At 42.6% G+C, this 26,652-nt stretch overlaps 2 protein-coding genes across 6 annotated transcripts in view; one reads left to right on the forward strand and one right to left on the reverse strand.

Moving 5' to 3' along the window:
* Positions 1-52: 52 nt before the first annotated feature.
* LOC311018776 (E3 ubiquitin-protein ligase TRIM39-like) lies at positions 53-9,668 on the reverse strand. Its single transcript, XM_084017855.1, has 2 exons — positions 9,536-9,668; positions 53-3,382 (listed from the first exon to the last, which is right to left on the reverse strand). The coding sequence occupies exon 2, from the start codon at positions 3,373-3,375 to the stop codon at positions 1,738-1,740; it is 1,638 nt and encodes a 545-aa protein (XP_083873981.1). The 5' UTR covers positions 3,376-3,382; positions 9,536-9,668; the 3' UTR covers positions 53-1,737.
* A 15,496-nt stretch (positions 9,669-25,164) lies between these two features.
* The window catches only part of ptprz1a (protein tyrosine phosphatase receptor type Z1a), a 94,039-nt gene continuing 92,551 nt past the window's right edge, over positions 25,165-26,652 (forward strand). For 4 of the 5 annotated variants that reach the window (XM_084017762.1, XM_084017763.1, XM_084017765.1 and 1 more), the window contains exon 1: positions 25,165-25,448. In XM_084017762.1, the coding sequence (XP_083873888.1) occupies positions 25,385-25,448 (64 nt within the window). In that variant the 5' untranslated portion in view covers positions 25,165-25,384. The remainder of the gene's footprint in view (positions 25,449-26,652) is intronic. The other variant, XM_084017766.1, reaches the window with a different exon arrangement.

The raw sequence follows: 26,652 nt of genomic DNA on the forward strand, positions 1-26,652 counted from the left end.
ACAAAAACAATGTAACCACTGTCCATTTATTTTTGTATAGAAAATCAAGTCTTTCTTTCAAAAAAAGTTTATTTTATTCACTTCAGAAGAGAAAAGGGCAGTGAGCACTGTACACTTCAACACCTACCGATACTATTGTCGCCCATCTGTTCTACTACCTCTTACTACAGTGCTGCTGTGGTCATATACTCAGATGAGGACCAAACATTTGTTTCTATTTTTTCTATTCTTTTTTTTTTTTTATGTTGAATGTGTGTGTTCAATAAAGACATGAAAGATCAGATTTCTTTTGTGTTAATATTTAAGACACATTATGTTTGTCAATACTCTTGACTTACATGAAGATCAGATCACCTTTTATGACAAATTTATTCAGTAAATAATGAAATTCCAAAAGGTTCACATACTTTTTTTTGCCACTGTATACTCTGCATTAGCTAACAAGCTTCAACAGTTAATGTATTCTGAATCAATAAACATCAAACATTTTCTACTGAATTGAGGAAATTACTTTCCTTAAAAGTGACAATTAAATGAATGTAATGTAATAATTCATGCTTTTCAACAGATTTTACCCCTCCTCGAAATCACTGCAATATTGGATATTCTGTGATTTAACCACATCAGGCTACTTAAGCACACTGTGCTATCAGAACATTAGTTCAACACCAAGTTTCTTTGCAAAAAGTACTTCTTTCCTAAAACAACAATACTACAAGTACTTAAATTTTTTGCTAACTTCTCCAGAGGCTTTTAGACTAAGCTGCACTAAAGAAACATGCCATTACAATTGTTCTCAAGCTGTTTACTTTTACATCTTAAATATTCTCTAAACAATTCCAGAATGGGTGTCAAGTAAGTCTGAAACAATGTCTTTTTCCTTGCATGTCCTACACTGACCTACAACCATACAAGAGTTTGGCCTTTTAGTTTTATTTCTTCAAGAAAATTACCACAATAGGAGGAAAAGCATGAAATGATTGTCAGATTCCAGCACTTATCTACATTCAATGATCAAATTTACCAGACTCATAATGCCTTAAAATTTAAAGAGTGGTGGAGTTTTTATGAAAATAAGGTTTGACGACTTAGGATGAATTATCAATGCAATGATGTTTATCGCAGGAAAATATGATATCAGATGTTTCCTCACTGTAAGGGGGCGGTCACACCAAACCGAGTAACGTGAGAGATTGGTCGCAGAATCAGTTGTGTTTATTTGCAGGTCATTTGTATTTATTATACACTCGGAAACCAAAACACGTCCTGTCTGGGTTCATAACTTTACCCAGAGGTGCTCGGTGAATTTAATAGTGCTGTATACGCTCTGAATAGTAAGCCACATATCACCTGGTTCATTGCAGCGCTATGAAATAAACCCGAAATAAAAAAACTATGTTGTGATTTAGTTACAATTTACAGATGAAGAGTATGTCAAAGTAAAGACAAAGTAAAAAGTCCAAAGTCATGGTTTTTAAATCTGTCCGTTAAGGCATAAAACTCGGCATAAATACGGCAGCGACCTTCTTTGTTTGTACCAAAGACGGTCTCTGGTTTTCCTCATAGTTTGGTTCGGTCTCTGAATGAAACGATAAGATACTATCGTAGACACGAGGAGAATCTCAATGCTGATTGGCTTTGTGTCAGAGCACCACATGCAAATTTGTTGAAATATTTCAAGTTGAGCGATAAAAATGTTCTCGTTGCGCGAATATGCGACAGGTCGTGTCTGTGCATTTAATTTACATGTGATCTTGTTCCATGAAAAAAATTGTGCAATCTTTGCATAATTCCATCCAGTGGATGAATGTGTATATTTGAACCATCATTTGAACAGGGACTAAAGAATGGGTGGAGTTTCTCAGTGAAGGAGCAGCCAGTAAAGGAGTAGATCAGAGCTGCAGTATCAACATCATGAAAGGAGACCAGACCCTCCTCATAGTCCACAAACACCCCCACCTCCTCAGGCTGAGTCTTCAGAGAGAGAGGGACTGAAGGGCCAGCAGCAGCAAGGTACCACCCTCTACTATGACATACAGTCCAGTAGCCATTTGAAGGGTTCAGACTCATCATCATCTTCATGTTGGTCCTCTTCATGGCCACTCCTACAGTCCAGTTAGACCATTGTTTAACCTGAACCTTGAAGTAAAATCTTCCTGAAGTGAAAGCCTGCTCTGATAAGACACATCTACACATCTCACGCATTTGCTCACCTCTTCCCTCTGACGGCGCGGGTGTCGGATGTACCGTATCAGGATCGAGCGTCACATCCACTGCATACTGCTGGAGCCTCTTCAGCTCAGCCTCAAACAGCTTCTTCATCTGTTTACTTAATGTCTCCTCCAGCTGATGCACAGCTCTAACCACAGACCCCTGATATGATGGTGGACGGAGGCTGACTTGGGTCCAGTCCTTGGTGGATGGAGCAGGTTTCAGGGACGTGAAGCGTTGGAGGAGGAGGAGGTGGTCTTCAGAGCGTAAGAGCTGCTCCACCTCAGTGCTTCTCGTCTTCAGCTCACAGATTTCCTGTTCCAGCTCTTTGATGAAGCCTTCAGCCTGTTTCTCCATCTTCCTCTGCTTCTCTTTGATGGTGTTGATGAGCTTGGCCTGGCTTCTCTCAACAGACTCCTTCAGAGCGGTAAAGACCTGAACACCTTCTGTTATCTCTCTGTCTGCACCTTCCTTACTCAGCTCCACCGACGCTTTGATCTTATCAATCTTCAGTCGTATCTTCTGGATCCTCCCATGGACTTCAGCCTCCGTCTTGTCCAGCTCGGCCTTCTTTCCTTCATATCCTTCTTCCAGAGGAACAAAATTGTGAGTCTTGTGGTCTAAAATGGTGCAGAGCATACAGACACACATCTGGTCGGTGTTACAGAACAGCTCCAGAGGTTTATTGTGCTTCGCACACATCCTGCCTTCCAGGTTCTCCACGGGGTCGATCAGCTGATGTCTCTTCAGGCCTGACGTTGTCAGATGAGGCTCCAGGTGAGTCTCACAGTAGGAGACCAGGCACACCAGGCAGGACTTCAGGGCCTTCGGTTTGGCTCCGGTGCAGACGTCACAGGGAACTTCTCCTGGTTGGGCAGCTTGTTGATCTGAGCTGCTGCTGCTGGTGTCGGCGTTCTGCTGAGCCGACTGTCTGAACTGAGCAGCCAGCTCAGAGATGAAAGTATTCACCTGCAGCTCCGGTCTGATGTTGAAAAGCTTTTTACAGTTGGGACACTGACACTGGACATGATGGTCCCAGTGTTTAGTGATGCAGCTTCTACAGAAGTTGTGTCCACATGGTATGGTGACCGGATCAGTGAACACATCCAGACAGATGGAGCACAGAAACTGTTCTTCAGTGAACTGAAGGCCGGCAGCAGACATCTTCACTCTGACGACAAAAGAGGGTGAAAAAACAAAGCTGACGTTACTCATTTTTTAAATTTGTTTGACAAAATCAAACTAAGAGTTTTCAGCTGCTCTCAGCCCTAACAGCTTTCAGCCCTCGTGTTTACCAAATTTGCGTCATTTTTTTTAGATAGTTTGTTTGTTTGCATTTTGTCCATATTCAATAAATGTACCAGAACATTCCTGAAAATTACCTCATTGTTAAAAATTCTCCTTCTAGCTCAAAGTCCAGTTTGACATTCAGTTCTTGGAAGGAACTATTTTTCTAGGCGTAATATTTTGCTCAACAGCTGTCTTGACTATGTTGTGATTAACAGCTCAGAGGGCAGAACCAATGTACAAAGAAGGTCATTGATTGTCTGAAAGTTAGACTTCGTGCTTGTGAGTTTCAGGCTCGTACTGATACAACTCAACAGTCGCCATAAATTAATGATGTTCAACTTCTCCCAGTAGTCCTCCTCATATTCATACTGGAGTGCTAGAGGGACGGGTGACCTGATCCCATTCGTCGGGAGTGGCCGTTAATGGAGGTCAGCCAGGTGAACCGACACCCTCCCCCGGTCCAGGAGGAACATACAGCGTTCCGGTAAGGATTCAAGGGAGTATACGTCAAGTGATGTTGGATTCGGGCTGTACTCGCAGATACCCAGTGACAACGACGAATTAACTGACCCACCCTCTAATTGTGAGCATGGATTGGGCAAGGTTTAACAGTCTGGTGGGTCAATGTGTGGGGTGCATTCACGACCGTCAGGGTCATGGGATATGTGCGCTGTGCTTAGAGGTGACGTGAGTTCGTCCGACACTGCTGACAGGGAGGAGGAGCCGGTTGAGCCTTCTCAGGAGGCTGAGTGGGCTCCTGTGTCATCCTCCATGGAATGTTTTCCACTGGAGCAGTCTCGTCATGACACACTATGCTTTACCTTTGACCAAGTGATATCAATTGATGGTCAGATGGTGCACCTGGATATATCCATGTTTTTCAGTGATTAGGGACAGATTGTACCGAGTGAGTTGTAACACTCAGACGAACTGGGAAATCTCCCAGTTGTTGTTGGTGCCATAAAGCCGCCGGGAAATTATTTTCCAGGAGGCTCACTTTGGCTGGTCACATGAAAAAACACTTAACAGGATAATGGTGGGTTTCTTTTTATTGGTGTGGCATTTGGGGAGACGTGCAGCACTGGTGTGCGTCTTGCCCCCAAGGCGCCTTTGCACCCATTACCACTGATGGAGGTCCCGGTATTTTTACCGGAGCATGTGGATATCGCTTTGTTGGTGGATTATGCAATGCGATATCCAGAGGCAGTGCCGCTGCGCACCATCTCTGCAAAGAGTGTTGCGCAGGCACTGTTTCAGGTCACCTCCAGTGTCGGGAACCTGAAAGAGATTCTGACAGACCAGGATGCATGCAATTTATGTCACAAACATTTAGGGAACTTTACGGATTACTCTGCACCACCCTCAGACTGATGGTCTGCTGGACCCTCGATTAACAGTCCATGATTCTAAGGTTTGTGGATGAGTGTAATTGGGATAAGTGGCTAGATCCTCTGTTGTTTGCAGTGCGGGAGGTTGCCCCGGCCTCCACAGGATTTCCCCTTTGAGCTGCTGTTCGGCAGCTAAAAGTGAACTGCTCAAACCAGACAGCAAGCAAAACCCGCGAAGAGCAACGCTCTTGGGCTTGAGCAACACTCTTGGGCTTGAGCCTTTGGTCCTCCATATCAGACGGCATCGCAAGATGGCTGGAACCCAACATACCAGAGGCTACAAAAGTAAGCTATCTTGTCTGCTTTCAGTGGTGTCCAGAGTTGATGTTGAGGGGACAGAGCTATTTTTAAACTTACGTGATACTTAGTAAGTTGAGTCCCGACCATATATTTCAAAGTGCGTCCTGGTTTATATTAGAATATCGAATTGCAACTATTGCCAAATTCCTGAGCCTTTATTGTTTCTCATTTGACTTCATTTATTAAACTGTTTGTTATGTATTATGTTTCTGTTTTATTTCATATTAGTTAATTTATATAAAAGTATCCACTTGGTTAAATCAATAAATGGGTCATTCCGTGTCATTTCATCAAATGCCTCCCACCTGACCATCTCAGAATGTCCTGAAAAAATTTGCGTACAAAGACAAACTTGTTAATAGGACAAAGCCAAAATATTAGGTCTCTACTGTCAACAGTTTCCTCATGAAACGTCATTGAATGAAGGGTAGTTTAGACGGTTTTTCGCATCATACTCTGAAAAGCCATTTTTAAACGGCATTATCTGGAAAACTATCTCACCTGTGGCCTTCAAAATTTCTACAGTGTATATCTGTTACTAATAGCCTCCAAACATGAAATATCAGGGGTGTAGCTCATTGATAACCTAGTATGGTAGGTACTTAAAATGTGGCTTGTTGAAATAAAGTAGTACATTTGAAGAGTGGCTGAGCTCCCATTTTTACAGATAAAAGACTTCTATCACTTCTGCCTCTATCTCTGGGGTTAGCTTAAACATTCTACAAAATATGGTCTCTCTTAGATGATTAGTTTCACAGATATTAAGGCTCAAAAATGGAAGTAAACACATCTTTGCCCAACTTCAGAGTCATATTCCAAAAAACTGACAACACGTATCAGGTCTAAACGTACTTTTTTTGAAAGATCATATTCTTGTTAAAATCATATCAAAAAATCAGGAGGGTGTTTTGCCTCATTTTGTCGCAGTGATTTTTTAAAATCCTGATATTGGTGGGGTTTTGTGGCTGGTTTTGGTACTGCATGTCCTAATAGCCTACCAGTAAACATCACAGGAGGGCAATTCAAATGTGTTTTCTACCATTTACCAAAGACTTACATGTGCCTAAATGCTACTGATAAATTTAGCCTTACGAAAACATGTAAAAAAAAAAAAATGTAGCACAGTTGTAGTTACAGAGGCAATAAGTCCTTGAATGTGAGTTAAACATGGTGAAAGCAGCTTTTAATGTCTTAAACCATGAACAAAAATAGCATAATATTGAAGACTGTACATTTTGTCATACTTTAAGTATATAAATACCACAACCAAATCAAATAATAATCTTAATTTGAGCATAAGATTTTACATTACAGTACAAAAGTCTCCAAAGTTTGATATTGAATAACAGTTTGTCTCTATGCTCACTGTGAGGGATGACACATTTTTCATCTTTTAGATCCAATTCCTTCGTCACATTCATTAATTTGGCAGTCACTTTACAAATTGTCTAATGTACATCTCTGCTCTGTTGTGCTCATCTTTTTTGATGGCATACATGCACCCAGTTACTGTAGAGGGAACGTCAAATCTTGCAATTCTAGCCTGCAGTGGGACATTGCACATCTTCTCTTCCGGCCAGTAGAAACTCTTGGCAGGGCCATGTGGGTGCATGAACTGAACCAGTACATCTTCATCTTCATCTGAAACATCTCTGATACTTCCTATCCACCATTTCTGATCATAACTCACATATTGTCTCATAGTAAGCATATAGAGACAAACTGTTATTCAATATCAAACTTTGGAGACTTTTCTACTGTAATTCAAAATCTTTATGCTCAAATTAAGATTATTATTTGGTTTAGTTGTGTAATTTATATACTTAAAGTATGACAAAATGTACAGTCTTCAATATTATGCTATATTTGTTCATAAGACATTAAAACCTGCTTTCAGCATGTTTAACTCACATTCAAGGACGTATTGCCTCTGTAACTACAACTGTGCTACATTTTAATGTTTTCGTGAGGCTAAATTTATCAGTAGCATTTAGTCACATGTAAGTCTTTGGTAAATGGTAAAAAACACATTTGAATTGCCCTCCTGTGATGTTTACTGGTAGGATAATAAGACATGCAGTACCAAAAACGGCCACAAAAACCCCACCAATGTCAGGATTTTAAAAAATCACTGCGACAAATTGAGGCAAAACACCCTCCCGATTTTTTAATATGATTTTAACAAGAATATGATCTTTCAAAAAAAGTAAGTTTGGACCTGATACGTGTTGTCAGTTTTTTGGAATATGACTCTGAAGTTGGGCAAAGATGTGTTTACTTCCATTTTTGAGCCTTAATATCTGTGAAACTAATAATCTAAGAGAAACCATATTTTGTAGAATGTTTAAGCTAACACCAGATATAGAGGCATAAGTGATAGAAGTCTTTTATCTGCAAAAATGGGAGCTCAGCCACTCTTCAAATGTACTACTTTATTTCAAAAAGCCTAATTTTAAGTACCTACCATACTAGGTTATCATTGAGCTACACCCCTGATATTTCATGTCTGGAGGCTATTAGTAACATATATACACTGTAGAAAATTTGAAGGCCTGAGGTGAGATAGTTTCCCAGATATTGCTGTTTAAAAATGGCGTTTCAGAGCATGATGCCAAAAACCGTCTAAACTACCCTTCATTCAATGATGTTTCATGAGAAAAGTATTGACAGTAGAGACCTAATATTTTGGATTTGTCCTATTAACAAGTGTGTCTTTGTACTTGAATTTTTTCAGGACATTCTGAGATGGTCAGGTGGGAAGATTTTCAGAAATTTGATGAAATGACACGGAATGACCCAAATGTCAAGTCATTGTCTGTGTATATTTCTTCTGAGCAGAAACAAAGATCAATGCATCGAGGGCTTACGATTCAGATTGTGAGATTGATTTTTAAATATCTAATGATTGGTTCATAACTATTTAATAATGGTCGACAGTCAATAAGTTTAACTGAATTTAATTCAATTCCTGTTGACCAGCAGGGGGTGTCCCGATTGTTTAATGAGTGCAGGTATTAATATACATATCTATAGGAAATAATCCATAAGCCCGTACAGTAATACAGTCATTTTAGATCAAATAAACAATGCAGTGATTTTCACAAGGTTGAGTCACATAAACCCGTTTACACCGTTTCAACATGAGTCAATGGACGTTAAAACAGGGAGGCTGAGCTCTACTAAAGTAAACACTGCAGGCAGGAGGAACCTCTGCTGATGGAGAGGAATGAGTATAGATGAGGTCCTTTAAGGACCATCCCAGTCTAGTTCCCAGTGTTGACCTCTGCCACTGTTTCATGAAGAGGAAGTCCTCATATGGCCACAGGTTGCAGATTGTTATGATCAATGGGTTTTCTGTGACTCTCTTTTTAATACAGTAAAATACATTTAAAGTAAACGTCTTCAGCTGATTTTAAAAGTCAGTTTAAAAACTACAAAATCCACAAAGCCAACTAGAAGTACCAGAGTACTTTAACGAGTTATACTTAAGAATTTGATGTTTTCTCACACTCTCTTAATATAGTTAAAGGCAAAATTACTCATTGTGAAGTACTTCCGTTGTTTGATATGAGTGCTGCTAATATTGAGGTTGTCTCGGGTGCTTTTTCATCTTGTTGAGACCGTTAAATCCACCATTAAATCCATCATATCTTCTCTGTTGATAGGAAACTTGCAGCTTCAGTATTTTGGGGCTCGGATCATCAGATGACATGATGGATTACATGAAGTCCCTCTGCAGGTTCACAATTTATGGAGATGAATGTAAAGATGCACCTACTCTGACCTGAACAACATGATAGACCTAAAAGTTTGTTTCCTGTTGAGTGTTGACCTCTGCCACTGTTTCATGAAGAGGAAGTCATATTGCCACAGGCTGCAGATTGTTATGATCTCCACTAGAGGGCGACATCAGTATCTACAAACTAGCAGCATTCTGGTTTAGTGTTCATATCAGCTGCTCAAACACAAGTCAGACGTTAAATAACGCGACATTATCTTACATTTTAATGTAAAACTGCACCTACAATCATCTCAGAGAAACAGTGATAGACATAAACTTCAATTTGAAAAAAAGAAAAGAAAAAGAAAGAAATTATGTAATTTCTCTCCACAAGCGCCAGGGCCACAGAGAAACCTCAACTAAACACAGACAGCTTTCTCTCTCAGTAAAGTTCAGGATTTGAGTTCATACCGGTTGAAGACAGGAAATCTGATCTATGTTAGGCTAGTTAGCAGGCCTACTTTATCTGGTGGAGCTGTTTTTCTTTGTAATGAGTTCTGGATTTAACTAATTGTTGACCAAAGACCGACTAGAGCATCTAGGCTCTGTAGGTCGCTGTACTCACCGGTGTTTGTCAGAGATTCTGCTGTGTTGTTGAGAAAAACCTGCAGGATTCAGTTGAATGTTTCCTTCTAGAGAAACGGAGAGACTCTGCCGCCCCTCAGACACACTTTCACTTTCACCTCAGGACACTAGACGTCGCTGCTCTGTGACATCTTATTACCTCTTATATATAAACAAATAAATAAATGAATAGTTGCATATAAAATGTTGATTTTCAGTATTTCATTTACATGTACAGTTCCCATAGTTTTATTATATAAGTTCAATGTAAAGGGTCATATTTAACTATTAATCATGATGTGTCATCGTTACCTTAAACAACTATCAGGTTTAAATAAATTTAATTGATGCAAACTGCATGAACCGTATCTGTTATTCAAGTATTACGTGTAAAGATAGAGGTAGCTTTTACATAAATATAATGTGTTCATTCAAATTTATACATTTGTAATCAATAAAAAAATAATAAACCACATGCAAGAACAGTTCTCAGAGTTCAGAGGTCATTAAGTCATGTTTCCTGACGCATGTGTGTAGCTTCCTTTTAGGATCTCGTAAAGTAAAGTTTACTTGATTTGTTTACATTTGGTTTATGCTAAGCACATTTACGTTATGTTCATTGGTTTATTGTTTTAAATATATAAACCCATGTCATATATTTCAGTTACATTTTACTTAAAAGAAAAGAAGATGAGTTTTTACTGTCTTCTTGTCTTTTCTTTTGAATATTTATGTGTTTTCTTTATCAAGAGCGTGTGTGTCAGGCTGCAGTTTGTTATAAGCTCCACCAGAGGGCGGCCTCAACCCTCATTAATTCTCTACGCGCTTCAGATCGCCTTTTCGAACACAACTGAACGGTACAGCTCTCGATCACATCAAATCAGGCCCATACCGTATAAATTATTTGACAGTGTAACTCTCAGTCCATCTTCCATTGAGGTTCCACCTCTCTGGTCCCAAACGCAAACATCAAGCAGCTACATTGCGTGTGGATTATGGGAAAGTGTTGCCCACCTGCTGCAGGTTTAGTTCTTAGCTGTGATGTGTTTGAGTCACTGGCAGACAGGCGAAGGTTGGAAGACAAGAAACAAGTGGAGCTTTTGGATGGCTGGATTAAATAACATGCTGCATACATGTTTATGAGAAGTCAGATTAACTGCTATACAGTTTGACAAAGGGGATACATGTATGAATACAAAGCAAACTGTCTCACACACTATATTGCCAAAAGTATTCACTCACCTGCCTTGATTCGCATATGAACTTAAGTGTCCCATTCTTAGTCCACAGGGTTTAATATGACGTCGGTCCACCCTTTGCAGCTATAACAGCTTCACCTCTTCTGGAAGGCTTTCCACAAGGTTTAGGAGTGTGTTTATGGGACTTTCTGACCATTCTTCCAGAAGTGTATTTGTGAGGTCACACTGATGTTGGAGGGAAGGCCTGGCTCTCAGTCCGCACTCTAATTCATCCCAAAGGTGTTTGTTTCTTTTAAATTAAACTTTCTGTAATTCATAGCACTATTTTTATAGGCGATCCAAAAAAGATTGTTAAAAATATATTTTGTCTCTTGCTGTTGTCTAATGAACATATTAATTCCAATATTGGTCCAAAGGAAGGGGCGGAACTTCACCCCTCTAATCAGTGGCCCTTACACCCATCGTAAACTTCCAGTTTGCATATAGATGGACAAAGATGGAGGTGAGCAGTAAACACAAACGTTTAAGGATATTATTGAGGAAAACTGTCGAATACCACCAATTTTTTTCGAAATAATTACAATTAATATTTATTTGTGTAAAAGTTTGATACAACAAGAATAATTGCAACAGCATGTAAAAGCCTTTTGACCTTTTACTTTTTCATGTTTGTCCCTGTTTTTTTCAGCAAGATCCCAGAAGAATGTTTCCATAATAAGCTTGTTTGGGGCCGTTTGAGACCTGCTGACAGTCAAATTCAATTAAAACACGATGCCAACATCCCGGCAAACACTCCCTACTACTCTCAGAGAAACGGTGGCTTTCAGAGTCGATTGTGTCCGATGTGAAGAGGTGGCCTTCATGTCCCCGTCTGGAGCCTTTTCACGTGCTAAAATAAGAGTTTCCCCCTCTTTCCCCGAGTCGACATGAGCAAAGTGAGCGCCGTGAAAGGCCCAGAGAGAGCTTCCATTTGACAACTGGCAGCCTCAGGTCTTGTGTCTGTGTGATACTATGGCCACTACAAAAGCTCGTCCTTCTTTCTCCTGCTGCAGAATAAAAGTAGAATAAAAGAAAAGTGTTGGGGGGGCTCTGGCTTTAGAAACCGGCCCGGGCGCAGATGTACAGGGCTGGAGGATTAGGCTGCGGGTGTTGGTGACATTCACCCAGCTCCGCTCTCCCAGCCTTGTGGTGGTAAGCTGCCGGCCGGCGTGCCAACAGGGCTCAATGTAGCACCGACAATGGTAGAGCACCCCCCACCCACTCCCCCCCCCCCAAAAAAAACACACCAACCTCCGGCTTCCAACTCACCCACTGCAACTCCTCACACGGAGGATGTGATAGGGGAGCTAATGTCACCCCATCCGACCAGCGGCAGTGTGACTGTGTGTGTGCGTGTGCACATTGTGGAATCTGACCATCCATCTGGGGACAAAAAAACCCGGGTCCCTACAAGTTAACATAGTCCATTTCCAGGTGTTGTGGAGTATCAATACTTAGCCGACACCGTGGTCGCCCACAGGGAGCCAATGAGTCGCCCTCGGGATCAGTTCTAAAAATAGAACGAGTCACCTGGTGAGTTGTTCGGTCGAGTGTCTATTCTGCACGTTTTAGGCTCTTGAACCACACGATCGCACTCGCTGAAACAGATTAATAGAGATAAATAATTTCATATATTAACACGTTTATTGCAATCATTTATTTTGACTTTTTGGATGACTTTTTGCAAAACATATGTGTAATTCATGGCACAATTCAAACAGGATTCAAATAAAATGTTTCTCTCATACACATGTTTTCTGAAATATAGTCCCATGGGGCAACCACTGTGTTGTGATTTTACCAAGAGTTCGGATCCAAATGCAGACAAAGACAACGTCTGCTTTGAATGAGACAGGAAGTGATATATTTTTACAATTCTCCGGGATTGTTGGAGGTTTCTAAGGAGTCCAGGGGTTCGGAGAAGGACGGGGAGTCCAGGGGGAGAGGTCGGAGGAGGGTCAACGACTAAGTCTGAGGCTGGAGTTACGTAGACGAGTAAGCAGATAATACAGACAAGACCATCAAAAGGGTTTCTCAAAGTCAGAAATCACATGGAGCAGCAGACCACTAAAACTATGTTCCCATACAACTAAACAGCAGTGATATTTTATATTTGTTCTGATCCAAACTGTTGGGGAAAAAAAAAAAAACACTACAGAACTACTTGATTAGGTTGAGAAAAACATCACGGTTTGTCTTAACATGAGTATCCATCCATCCATCCATCCATCCATTGTCTACCGCTTATCCTGTATTCAGGGTCGCGGGGGGGCTGACATGTAGAGACAGACAGGTAACCAGTCTATCACAGGGCTGACATGTAGAGACAGACAGGTAACCAGTCTATCACAGGGCTGATATGAAGAACCCGGACCGGGACTCGAACCTGGGCCCCTCTTGCTGTGAGGTGACAGTGCTAATCACTACACCACTGTGCTGCCACTTAACATGACTATGAAATTTTAAAAAAAACCAAACAAACAGAAAAAACACTTTCTTTGCACAGGGCACGGTCTGCAGTACAAGCCCTGTGCGTCCACAGACCCAGACCTCTTCCGTATGTGGACTACCATGAGCAAACGTAATCCACGAAAAAAAGACGTTCATGACTCTCAGACAATGTTCCCAACTGACTTGGTCCTGCAGGGCCACGAGATGTGGATTCTCCCTTGGGTTGAATCGCAATATCTTTGGTGATCGTCTGAGTGCAGCCTCTCAAACTAGTTAATTGACACCTTTGACTTGATAAGTTTAATTTCGGTGCAGGAATATACTTCACTTCCTGACGGTCACACATCATCCTCATACATCACCCGGCGCTGAAGGAGGAGCGAGGGAGAAGCACATATTCTCAGAGTGCATTGTGGAGAGGAATGCCATTGAATTTGGGTGTTTTTTCATGCGCCAGCCTCTTTTGTGTGCAGGCTGAGGAAGTCCATTGTGCGGGCAGACACCCTGAGAAAGGAGGCGAGCTTGGAGCCGTTGTCTGCCGGTGCTTCTGCAGCGCCCGGGGCCCTAAAAGGACCTGAATGAAGCTCTGCCATCGGAAGCAGCCGGCCCGAACCAAGAGACAATGCCACTGGGCAACTTTGAACAGCAGCAACAATTAAAAATGCAGCTTCGCTATATTAATTATGCATTCATGCTTTTGTCTTGGTTTCTTTTTTTATTTTGTGCTTGGGAGGGGGAGAATAGAGCTGCCATGTTTAAGATTCAACAGGTCTGAGTGAAAGATTACAGTGAAGAAACTACACATGCAAATGCTTCTGCCAACGCTGCTGTTTGACATTTGTCGAGTGATTTTCAGAGGATTACCAACACTAACAGAAAGTTGTGCATGAGAAGAAAAACACTCTCGTATTTACCTAATAAAACCAAACTTTGCTTCGGGAAGAAGACAATAAAACAACGTTGAATGAAAAAAAGCAGATCAAGAGAGGTCGGATTCATCTCGCAGAGCATGTTGCTAGGAAACTCTTGAGTTACAGCTCAGAGACTCTTTCTTCTTTCTCCTCTCTCCACCCTCGCTCGCAGGCAGCACACACATAAAGCAGCTTTCTGGAGGCATTGAGGTGCATTTCTGCTGGCCGGCGGCTCAGTCAGGTGGCTCTGTTGTGCTCTGGGTTGCCAGAAAACGGCTTCTTTAAGACCAGCGGGAAGGTTTATTCAGAAAAGGCCAACACCGGTTTGAAAAATCGTTCCATTTGGGGGGAATTCAGGTCTCGTTTACAACTGAGCCTGTCACACGAGGAAGAGCGTGGAAGCAGAGTCTCCCCCTGCTGGCGTAGAGACAAACTGCATGTGGGGAAAATTTCAGGTTATTGGTGAGATATTTAGTCCAATCAATAATCCAATCCTGTTAGCGAATATCAGATGGGAGAGACAACTTTCATCTTTGCATGGACATACACTTCTAAATAAGTTTTAAATGTTTTAAACTCCAATAAACCCCCAACTTGTCCACAATAAATTGGCGTCAGCTCAGCTGATCACAGTTCAGGCATTTCTGCTCTGTGTTCTGATGAGTGATTGGTGGTCCAGGTAGCCTACTTTGGACCCCAAACTTGCACCTGTGTGCCAATATAGAGTATCAACCCGACTCTGCTACACCTCATGACTCAGTGGATCCCAATCATCTAGAAAAACTGCCCTGTCTCCTGAAAATGGCTGTCCCTCAACAACAAAACTGCATTGTGAATTAGGTTCTATGTGGAGTTTTAGGGGGTCTGCAGAGGTCCACATAGGGACGAGGTTGAGTGGTGGATGGTAAAAAACAGATAGGGCTTTCATCGAGGAGAGCTCCTCTTTTGTGGTGCATGTTGTTTTTTGCAGCGTTTTTTGACTGCACATAAAAGTAAAAAATATTCTCAACTTTTCAGTTCATCAATGTCACTCTCCGGGCAGCCAATTAAATCGAGTAAGAGGCGGGCTTTACTACTTAACCACTTCCTTCCTGTTTTCACGCTGGTAGTTGTGGTTGGAATGGAAGACGATAAATGCTTTTAATTACGATGAACTATTGGATCAGTATGTCGAAGCATTTGAAACTGTGAGTGAAAATACACAGTTTGGTGGTTTGGGAACATCGTTTTTGGGAGGCAGGGTCGCTGAAACCCAATGTGGTGATAACAGATGGGGAGAAGGCAAAGTGAAGCAAACGTTCAGTAGTAAAACAGGTTTCTGTGTCACGCACGGAAACCTACATTGATCGATGCTAATTAGCTTCAGGAGGATTGTGGATGCAGGAAAGCAGATTAAGTGGAGCAGACAAACCTCTAATGAGAGTGTTTCATCGTAATCTGTCTAACATGCTCTTCACTTTTTAAAATGAATGATGAATAAGAGCAGATGGTCACCATTAAAGACAGCTGATTATCCTTCAGATACGCAACACATACTTCTGCATTTAGGCAGGTTTCCATCCACTACTGTTGTACTAAATGTTGAACCCAATCTCACTGCAAAGGCATCAAATAACGTAGCTTTGTCAGTGATCCTCACCGTCTGACACCACAAGTGAAAAAGAGTTGTACGCTCTAGGTGAGGTGCGGCGTTGGGTCAGGTGGAGAAAGTCTGGGCAGGCTAACCACGGTTAGATGGTTGGGAGTTGGACAGAGGACAAGGCAGAGGTTCCATTTTGAGCATAGGGTATTTATTGTTTGTTCTTATCCTTCCTTTTGCTCTTTTTTTCTGTTGTAGTACAGGGGTGTGGGTGTGGTTTGATGACGCACACGGGTTAGGTTTGCCGGCCAGGAGACAGGAGAGGTGTTGGATTTCTCGGGCCAGTAATCCGGAGGCAAACGGTGGCGTTCGAAAGACGCACACGGGTAGCGTTTGCCGGCCAGGAGAAGAGGAGACGTGGAATATTCTCGGGCAAGCGTTCCGGAGGTAAACAGCGGCGCACGGCAACAGGTGAGTTTATATGGCGTCCAGAATCAGCTGATCGTCACCAGCTGTGTATTCCGTGGGCTGGGCGTAGTCACGCGGGTGCGCTCTAGGCAGGCAGAGTTGGAGCAGCGCAATGACACGCAGGTTATTCATTAAACGAGTGGGGATTTTGCACAACAAGTCTGAATCCTGACCCAGAATCCTGCTGTGTCATCAACAGTATTTTCAAAAGCAATCTTCCCTAAATGATAATGACCAGAACTGCCTATTGGTTATATGTCATGACCACGTTGCGTACCCATGCATGAGCACATGCACCGAGCCAAAGCTCACCTCTTCCGACCCGGGTCCGAGGAAGTACGGAGCACTCAGACCAGTCAAACAAACCGGACTTTGGTGGGTTAAAGGTGCTTGGGCACGCTATGGATGGCCTAGTGTGAATGCCCCCTAAGTGGATTTGTTCCCTGAACCTCACTAAGGGCCTGTGTTCATGTAGAGCCTTTCACCAAGCATCGGCGTCTTTTTTTACAACTGTTGAGGAGATATGGTCAAAGTGGTCAAGATATTGTTAGAAACATTGATAAAAAGCCCTCTGAGCACTTTCTTTGGTATGAAGCGTCCCCCACCGCCCTGCGGTCGCTTTTCTGACAGAAAAAGGTGACATGTGGACACACATTTCTTCCTTTATTTTGATAACAAGCATACATATATATATATATATATATATCACTGACAGGTGATAACGCAACACCAGAGGGGAACTTAGAGCGTCTTGGTTTGAAGCTTTGGTACCTCGGGAGAAACGGCAGATGGAGCTGAAGCCTCCAGTCAGACGCCATTAAACCACTGCAGAAGAAGAAGAGGACAAAATGAGATGACGTCTCTAAAAGAACTCAAACGATGGGAATATTTAGTATATTTCATTTACTTTCATGCATTAATGTGTTTCCTCATAAATTATCCACTAAGTCTGTTTCCACCATGTTTTCCTGCATTGACTTTCTTTCCACTTTTTTAATGCAAAAATGAAAATGCTTATCAAAGGGGTGAATGGAAACACACTTATTGTCCATCAGCAACAACGACCAGATATTTTGGTGCTGCTCAAAATCAACAGTTTGAATTCAGAGTTTAAAACTAGCTGACCCGTCTGGATGGCTGGTTTCCAACGTGCACACATATTTACGTTGACGTCTGCTGTTAAAAGGGTCAATATTTCACCTTTTCCCAGGTAAACTTCAGGCGACGGTTGGACGTCTGGGATTTATGCTTTCAGTGAACCGACTAAATGACTTCAAGCTGCTGCTGTTTCTCTTCCTCCAGATTCAACGCGTCACCGTGCTGCTGCATCAGCGGGGGTCGGAGGTCGCATGTGTTGGCAGCGCGTCACTTGCCATGTGCTTCAAATACAGGCAGCGCCGCCTGAATGAATGGCTGAATGCAAAGCTCATTAGTGCTGCAGGAGGAGAGTCAGAGATCGTCTTGACACATTCCTGCCTCTTTATTAAGGTGATCCGTGACCTCGTCCGTCCCAAAATAGAAGGTTTTTCCATTGTGTACGTATGTGTGTGTGTGTTGGTGGTCGGGGCTAACACAGCGTGTATCGGACCTCTTCTCTCCTAAAAAGGACCTTGTTGTCAGTCGAGAGAGCATTTAGTGCTCTTGTGCTCTCGTCAGGGTGCAGATAAAGGCGAGGCGGACCTGCTGCTTCCTGAAGCCTCCTCCACTGGAGGAGGCTGGAGAGGAGCCGCTGGTATGCAGAGAGCTGCCCTGACGCACAAAAGACGCCGGTAATAACAGTTAATCTTCGCAGAGGTTCAATGGCTGCCAACCAGCCAACCAACCGGCTGCGATTCGGAGGCGTCCCGACAATGGTGGCCCGGACATCAAAGCGGCGAGGCAGCGCAGAGCGGCCGGTTCCCATCGCCTAAATCAACAAGGCCTCCTCAGAAAGTAAACATGTGGAGTTAACAGGAGGAGTCGCGTTCGGACGGAGCTGACAGACGCAGACGTTTCCACCTTAATTACACAATTACTCAGGTGTTTAACTGAAAAGGAAGTTTCTGGCATAAACACGTGTTTTGCTTCAGGGTCTCATGTTACTAAATTATTTTCATGAAACTGGTTTCAGTGACATGAAACACAAATATCTGAGTCAGTTGCACTGATTTATTCCCCGAAGGTTTTCACCATGACTGTCTGGTGTAATTTTATATTTTTGTCAGTACTTCCTGACTTCCTGTCTGGGGGTCTCAGCTGCCAGGCCATTGGGTCCTACTGACACACACACACACACACACACACACACACACACACACACACACACACACACACACACACACACACACACACACAGCTAAAATAAAAGAATAAAACAGAATGAACGAAAAGCAAAAGCATATGAATAAAATAGGAGTAATTCTCATTCAAATCAATGTGAGCAGGTTGGCCAGGATTAGCAAATTGCTAGCTAAGTGGGGGACAGCTAGTTAGCTAGCTTGCTAATCCTTTAACGCTACACTGGTTATAGGAAATGAGCCGCACAGCAGGCTGGCAAACGGCGCCGGGTCTAACGGTCCCTCCTCTTCCCTCACCACCAGTCTGGAGAAGGACAAGCAGGATGTGGGGATGGTCTGAGCGTGGTGGCGGTCTGAGCGCGGTGGTGGTCTGAGTGTGGTGGCGGTCTGTGTGTGGAGGCGGTCTGTGCGTGGAGGCGGTCTGAGCACTGTGGCGGTCTGAATTTGGCGGTCCGTTGTGAACTCAACCCGTGTGATCAATGGAACGCACCAACTCTTTGTGACGTGACAGAAACGGCTCAATGAGGTTCCCCAGAAGGCTCGGAACCTGCCTCCTGACTGTAACCAGCTCCAGAGCCTGACCTCTGACCTGGGGGGGGGGGGGGGGGGGGTATACAGTGAGAGTGGTAGCGGGGGGGGGGGTTAGTGACACCCAGTCTGTTCTCTTTGACATGACCTCATTACCTCAATCCATGTATTGATGGGGAGATTATCCTGACAGCATATCCAACCAACTGCTGCTGTTAAAGGCTCAGTCCACCCAAATAACTAAATCACACATTAGCTCTGACATATCGTAGAAAGATAACACAAAATGTGTTATATGTGAAGAAGTCCTGATAGGTACTTTAGCATTATATGCATCATTGTCAGTTTTAAAGTGCCACATTGTTTTCCCCAAAAACATCTTTCTTTCATTTCTGTTTTTCCTTATTTTAAATATTTTCTCTCCTTTGTTTGCTTTCATTTTGTTTTATTTCACCCTTGTTTTTATTACATTTTTTTCATTGTATTTCACATTTTTTCTCTTCTTTTATTTAATTTATTTTTCTATTTTAGTATCACAATGTTTTATTCATTTAACTTTTTTCTTGTTTGTTTGATTTTTCTGGTTTGCTTTTATTTTTTCTTATTTCATTTTCTCCCAGTTTTGTTTATCTCTGTTTTTTTTATTTTTTCTTCTTTTATTTTCTTTTATTTTATTTAGTATCCCGCGACCCTGCAGGATAAAGCGGGAGGCGATGGATGGTTTTCTTTTTGTTTTCTTGTTTTGTTAATATTTGGACATACACATATCACACATGTTGCTTCTGACATAACAAAATAAAAAATAAATAAACAACGAGCATTAGGCTCAGCAGAGTCTCTCTGTAAAAAATAAGGTTTAAAAACTCATCAACAATAAAATCTTATCTGATGTCCTGAAAGCCTCCTTGGGAACCATCCCCTCGAGGGATTTGTTGTTGTCCGTTCCTTTCAATATCAATAGACGTCGCTTTTTCCCACGTAACATCATCCGAGGGTGGAACCTGTTTGTGGATCTGAAAAGGATGTTTGCTGCAGCTTTTTCTGTGACTGTAAAAGGGAACTGAATCACCTCAACTGTGCTTCTTCCATTAAGTGTTGAGACAAGAGGGAAGAACTGTCACAAACCTGTAGGTCAACGAGATCTGATACCGAAATCACAAAATAGGTCATTTGTAAGTGGACTCGGAGTGATCCATGACAGCCCAGCAGCATTTATTAGCAATGGAAACTGCCATAGTCTTGGGTTATGTTAAGTTAATGTCCTATTTTATTTTGAAGTCCCCCTGCCTCTTGTGTCCTGTGTTTGTTTCACTTCCTGTCTTTGTTTTTCTGCGTTTCACCTGTGTTGTTTAAGTCTCGACAGCTCTGACCCCCTTTGTAGTTTCCAGCCCGCCCTCATGTCTGCCCACCTGTGTCTTGTTGCCCCGCTAGTTTCTCGTGTCCGTGTCTTTCCAGTGTCAGAGTCGGCGTGGCCATCCGGCGTCAATGTCCACGTTTTAAGCTCACTTTCACTTTAATTCAATCTACCTTCTTAATTGTTGCATTCGTATCCTCTTTTGAACTATGAAACTGTGACACATATTTTTTTTATTTCAATACTTTTTGGGGGTTGATAGATGTCAACTTAAATAACTCAGTAGGCCACAAAGTAGCATTGATACCCGCTGTTGATCCTTTTTGTGTCTGTGTCTGGGAAAAACAACTATTTGTTTGTTGTTTTTGCTCACAGCTAATCAGAAGGGATGTTAACCATTAATCAGTTGACCACCGAGAACATTTTGATGGGTTAGGCATATTTATTTACTTGTTCCCAGCGCTGGAGATGTTTGCTTTTATCCACCCTGGACAATCAGTTAGAAGCTACATTTATGTGAACTTCTTGAGAAGTAAAAAAAAAAAACACTTTTCTCTACAGAATTGAAGCTTGACGGTGTCAGAATATGTTATAGATTCATTATTTATTATTAGCTTGTTCTTGTTTATAATAAATAAACCTGCAGAACCTTTCCTGGAAGCCCCCCTCGGGTGTCAAGTGGTCCAGGCCCGCCGCCTGCTGGCTCCTGGCAGGATTCAAACCTGCAACACTTCCATCAAACTGCTGCGTCACAACTTTCACTTCCTGTGCCGATTGGTCAATCGATCGGTGGCCGTTTCTCTCCGCTCTCCCATGCAGGATCAATAAGCTGTGCAGGACCGTTAGCGTGTTATGTCCTGTGTGTTTGATGCCGTGGGCCGGGCACCGTGAGAAACAGAGAAAATAAAATCTGCCTCATTATGTGGCCTGTTGGTTTTTCTGTCCAGATCACTTCAGGTCACAGACTCGTGTTGAGGGAAGAGGAAAGTCATGGAAACTGTCCGAAAGCTCCACAATAAAAAAGAGAGAAGAGAAAATCCCTGAATGGGCGCTCTGTGGGAGTACAACTAATTTTATTAGCCCCCTTGGAAACATTCAACCTAACAAGTGGAAAGCAGTTTCTGCATAAATTAAAGATAATCCAGAGTAAATTATGCAAATATATTCGCTCAGATAAAGGAGGGGGGGGTCGTTTATTGTGAGGTTAAAAAATCTGAGCCAGCGGTTGAAACTGAACTGGAAGTTTGTGAAAAGACGGCTGTGAGGAAATAACACCGCCACGTTGCGTTGTCGCGTCTGAGGACGAAGCGAAAACAAAGTTTTACTGCTTTTTATTTTTGCAGCTTTATTTCAGTGCAACCAAGCAGCCATTAGTTCATATATCATAAGAAAAACGCTACAAAGCATAATTGTTGGTTAGGTCCAGTAAAAAACATCATGGTGTGATTTTAAATAACTTATGAATGCAAAACAAAAACAAGTCGAAAGTTAGATTCAGGCAACAGGACACAGACTCCTGGGTGGAAGCTCTGCGTTTGTTTAATTATTTGTGACACGTCAAAAGTAAATGACAAAATAAGTTTCCCCCTGAAGTTTATTCCCGATGCGGTTTCGTTGTGTGGGAACATCATTTTTAGGCGATGGGGCAGTAAATGTTGAGCTCCGACAGCATTTATTTCCACAAAAAGCTTGAGAGAGAAGACATTTCCATGGGAGACAATTAATCTGTACGTATATACATTTTTTCAAGCTTGTTTGTGATGAACAGCAAACGTAATTCACAACAAAATACAAAATCTTTTTACCCATAAGCCATTGGGCCCACGGCTGAGGTAGAACGGTGGGTGTTGAGATGCTAGCAGTTTTCCCCTGCCTCCAGTCTGGTCCACTGGATGCAGAGAGATGAAGCGGCAGGAGGATTTTTAAAAATGTTTAAACTAGAAGTTATGAAATGTCAGATACATGTGATGTAAGAGTGATCCTAACCAACACTTTCTCACTCCTACACACGTAGATATGGATTACACACAGACACACACACAGACACACACACACAGACACACACAGACACTTGTTCCACATTCCCAGGGTGAACTGTGGTTTCTGGGTCACCGCTGATGTTTTGGTCTCCATTTCAGTGCGTGGTGGAAGCGGCTCCGGGGTCGGGAGGTCAACCACCCTGTGAACTCCACCGTACACACTTAAAAACAAAAAGACTCTTCGCCACCGCTTCACTCAATTACTCCGTCCGTGGTGTTAACAGCTCCCTGCTGTCTGCACTTCACTCGCAGGAGACGGAGTCAGAAAGAGAAGCTGACAATCATGCAGGGATGAAATTCACACGCTGTGAACGGTGTATGTCTGGGGCTTTTATTGTGAAAGGAAACAACGGAGGGTGCTGCCTCTGTTAAGGTTGGAAGCAGTAATAAAGTCGTCCAGGTGCAATTTGTTCGGCTCGGCCTTTATTTGTGCTGCAAAAGCCTTGGTTAAAATATCTTTTTTATGTTACCACCTCTTCATCGCGTAATATTCGTGTTCTGTGTGAAAGAGATGCCAACAGGAAGTTAGCATCACGCCGGTCCCTTCGATAAAAAGCCGGATGGGATTTTTCAATCGGATTTTGGATTATTGCAGAACATAATCTCTGTGGCAAACAAACAAATGATACTTAGATTTTTGTTCAGCAAGATAATCTTCACAAACACTTTTTTGAAGCGTGAACCGAATCGGAAGAAGTAAAACGCCGGAGCAGAGCGGACACACCAGCCACGAGGCTGCGAAGGCGGATGAGTCGGCGTGATGGTGTCTCATTTAGCCACTTTGTTCTCAACTGCTTGTTTTAAGACACGTATAAATGTTTTTACTGACGTATTTCATACAAAATAACAATATCTTAAACTTGTGTTAAACACAGAGCATCGAACCCAGAACTCATTTAAAAACCACACTGACTTTGAGACGAGGAAAGCAGAAGTGCAGAAACGTTGACTCATGTTTCTAGGACTCATTCCTGCAGCACACACACAACAAGTTTGTAAAAATATATTGATGTGAAATTAATCATACAAAAAGAGTGTAAAGGCTTCGTTGATGTTATTTGTGAAACTGTGAGAGTTAACGGTCTACAGGAAATGTCTCTTTCTCTTTTTGGGGGAATAAATCATGTTTACGACTTCGACATTTAAGGCCCATCGCCTAGAAAGGACGTTCCACACAAAAGGCATTGTTAATTACACTTCAAGGGATTTGACGTTTCACAAATACATTTTAAAAGAGTCCCAGCAACCTCTGACTGAACAATGAAGTCACTAAAGGTCGCTGCATTCTCCTGTGAGCCACCAGGGGGCGACTTCTCTCTGATTGTATAGAAGTCGATGAGAAAATGAGCCTACTTCTCTTTTGATTTATTATCTCAGTAAACATTGTAAACATGAGTTTATGGTCTCAGTCTCTAGTTTCAAGTGTTCTTCAATCCAGCATGATGTTCATTTAGTACATTATGGTCCATTTAGAGTCCACCAGACCAGAAAGCAGGGGATGCTTTAGGGGCGGGGCTACCTGCTGATTGACGGGTCACTGACACTCTACCAATGCAGTTAGCTACTAAGATGACTTTAACACTTAGATGTAAAGTTGACCGTGAATTATGAAGCTAATTTAGATAGCAGCTTCACACCAGAATATATGTTCACTATCTTCTCTGGTGGCAAAAGGACCAAGACGGCGACGGCACTTGCTGAACTCAAGGCTTCAAAACCGTAGCCCACAAAGCAATGTGTTGGGTCACCATGACGACGTCCACTTTTTATATACACACTATGGGAAGTTCTCATCGGGAGGAGGTCTGTGGGTGTCCCAGGAACCAAGCTTTTGTTTTCATCCTGTCCCTGTTTCATCCTGCAACCGTAATCCTGGAGGAACGATGTTTCCCCTGAAATATACTTGAAATTTTGACGATGACCTGACCTCACATCATTATTTATAAAAACTCAGATTAGAGATGTTTTGATATTTCAGTTTATATTAGGTAACTAACAGCCAGCATGGGGTCTCAATAGGGGCCCACAGCTGACCTTATGGCCCTTGGGCCCACTAACATATTGATCCAGCGCTGCTACAAATAACAACTTTTAATCGTATTTCTAATTAATTTTGGTGGTTCCGTTTACTTCCTATCTAACTTTTCCCTGTTTTCCTTTTAATTTCCTTCCTTCTTCGGCTCTTTCCACCCTCATATTCTCTTTTTCATGATCCCTTTTTTTTTATTCCTAATCCGGATATCTTTGCTGTTTGGCTAAAAACAATCACAAGTGCGTAAATAGAAGTGATGAATGGAAAGCCGAAGAAGGAAGGAAATTAAAAGGAAAACAGGGAAAAGTTAGATAGGAAGTAAACGGAACCACCAAAATTAATTAGAGATGTTTCGATATTTCAGTTTATATTAGGTAACTAACAGCCAGCATGGGGTCTCAATAGGGGCCCACAGCTGACCTTATGGCCCTTGGGCCCACTAACATATTGATCCAGCCCTGCTACAAATAACAACTTTTAATCGTATTTCTAATTAATTTTGGTGGTTCCGTTTACTTCCTAACTAACTTTTCACTGTTTTCCTTTCCCTTTTTTTTTTTTATTCCTAATCCGGATATCTTTCCTGTTTGGCTAAAAACAATCACAAGTGCGTAAATAGAAGTGATGAATGGGAATAAATAATATAAAACCTATGACAGATCCGCCGTCGCTGTGGGTGTGCGGACTCTGCGGGGGAGGTGAGGCCGGCGCGGCTGCGGGCTGTGGGCGGATCACAGCCTCAGTTTGGCGGCGCGTCTACAGTCAGTCAGTCGGTGTAGAGAGAAGCGGACGGAGCGGAGCGGCGCACCGGGATCCGGGATCTGTACTCTACATTACACACGACAGCGAGACCACCAGTGATCAGGCAGCAGCGGCATGGAGCTGTGAGGGCTGCGGCCTGGAACCGGGACCGGGACCTGCTCCCCGAACATCACCGTGTGATTTGTTGGTTTTAGCGCGTTTCTTTGCTGAACATGGAGACTCCGGGCTGCTGGCTGCTGCTGCTGGCTGCACACTTCATCCTCGTCTGCCAACCAGGTAAGACGCGCTGCCGTCCTGGTTTTGTCCTCACATGATACAGAAACCCGCACATGGTCTGGTTTTAGTGACCCCGAGTGGTTTTCAACGTGAAGGTGATCGCGCAGGTGATCCGGGAAGTGGGCTCACCTCCAAACAAGTCCTCGTGCGTATTTGTATGTTTTGGTTACAAAGAAGTATTTATTTTGTTGCTCGTGTTATTTCCAGAGTTGCGCCCGCGGTGCGTAACGCGTCCTGCGTCTTTGGGAACGTCCAGTTAAACGCGCTTTTCTACGAACCGAAGACCTCTTTCTCGTGAATGTTTTCGTGCGTCGCGGCTCCTCTCGGCCTCCGGGAGATTAAAACGTTTGAGAGGCGTCACACACATCAGCTCCAAACCGGAGCTGTCAAGCATGAAAAGAGCCGTTTGGACACGGTGGTCTGACTGGCTTATTAAGGGTGTCAGAGGCTCCATATCTGGCAACAACAACGGCAGCAATCCCATAATGCTTCCTAGAAACACAGAATCTGCTAAAAACACTATAAACCAATGCATGTCTGTATTTCTTTCGTAGTTAGAACTTATATGGTATAGGAGACAAAGAAAGCCCTTAAATCTCAGCTGGAATATTATAAGGTAGGTAATTATGACTAAACTATAAGGCCCGAGGTGTTTGATCAGGAAGAGGCTTGTTTTCATCTCCATAAAAGTATATCCACTTATTTCAGGTTTGTTTGGTGTATGTTGGGACAGCAGTTGCTGTTCCAACCTGCCTGTTTTGGAAAAATTAAGGTGTGCAGGTTTTAAAAAACTAAAAGCTTCCAGCAGGGATGGAGCTTCTCACCCGACCAGGAGCGTTCAAGAGCCATTAACCTCCACGTTTAACGAGCAGCAGCAGCAGCTCCACCCTGGTGTTTGTGTTTAATCGCTGCTTCTCCTCTGACATGTGATGACATGTGATCAGGTTTGTTCTCCAGATGTGTTTCAGCGTTGGTGGTAAAATTATACATCTCTGATACTTTTTACTTCAAGGTTCTGAAATGTTTGCATTGATGCGAACTGGAAAACAGTCAATAGTGATTTGTATGGATACGAATTCCCCACTTTTTTTGCGTCACTAAGCACGACTTAAAAATTACTATTTAAATTAGAGGATCGTTTGTATTTGTGCACCATGTCAGTTGGGATGACATCACGTTTGGACAACAAAAGCACTTAGTTAGG

Source organism: Eutrigla gurnardus, assembly GCF_963514095.1.
Source record: "Eutrigla gurnardus genome assembly, chromosome: 9".
Classification (NCBI taxonomy): Eukaryota; Metazoa; Chordata; class Actinopteri; order Perciformes; family Triglidae; genus Eutrigla; species Eutrigla gurnardus.

What these genes read in the sequence shown, in the direction of transcription:
- LOC311018776 (XM_084017855.1), bottom strand. Translation starts at nt 3,375, where the DNA reads ATGTCTGCTGCCGGCCTTCAGTTCACTGAAGAACAGTTTCTGTGCTCC.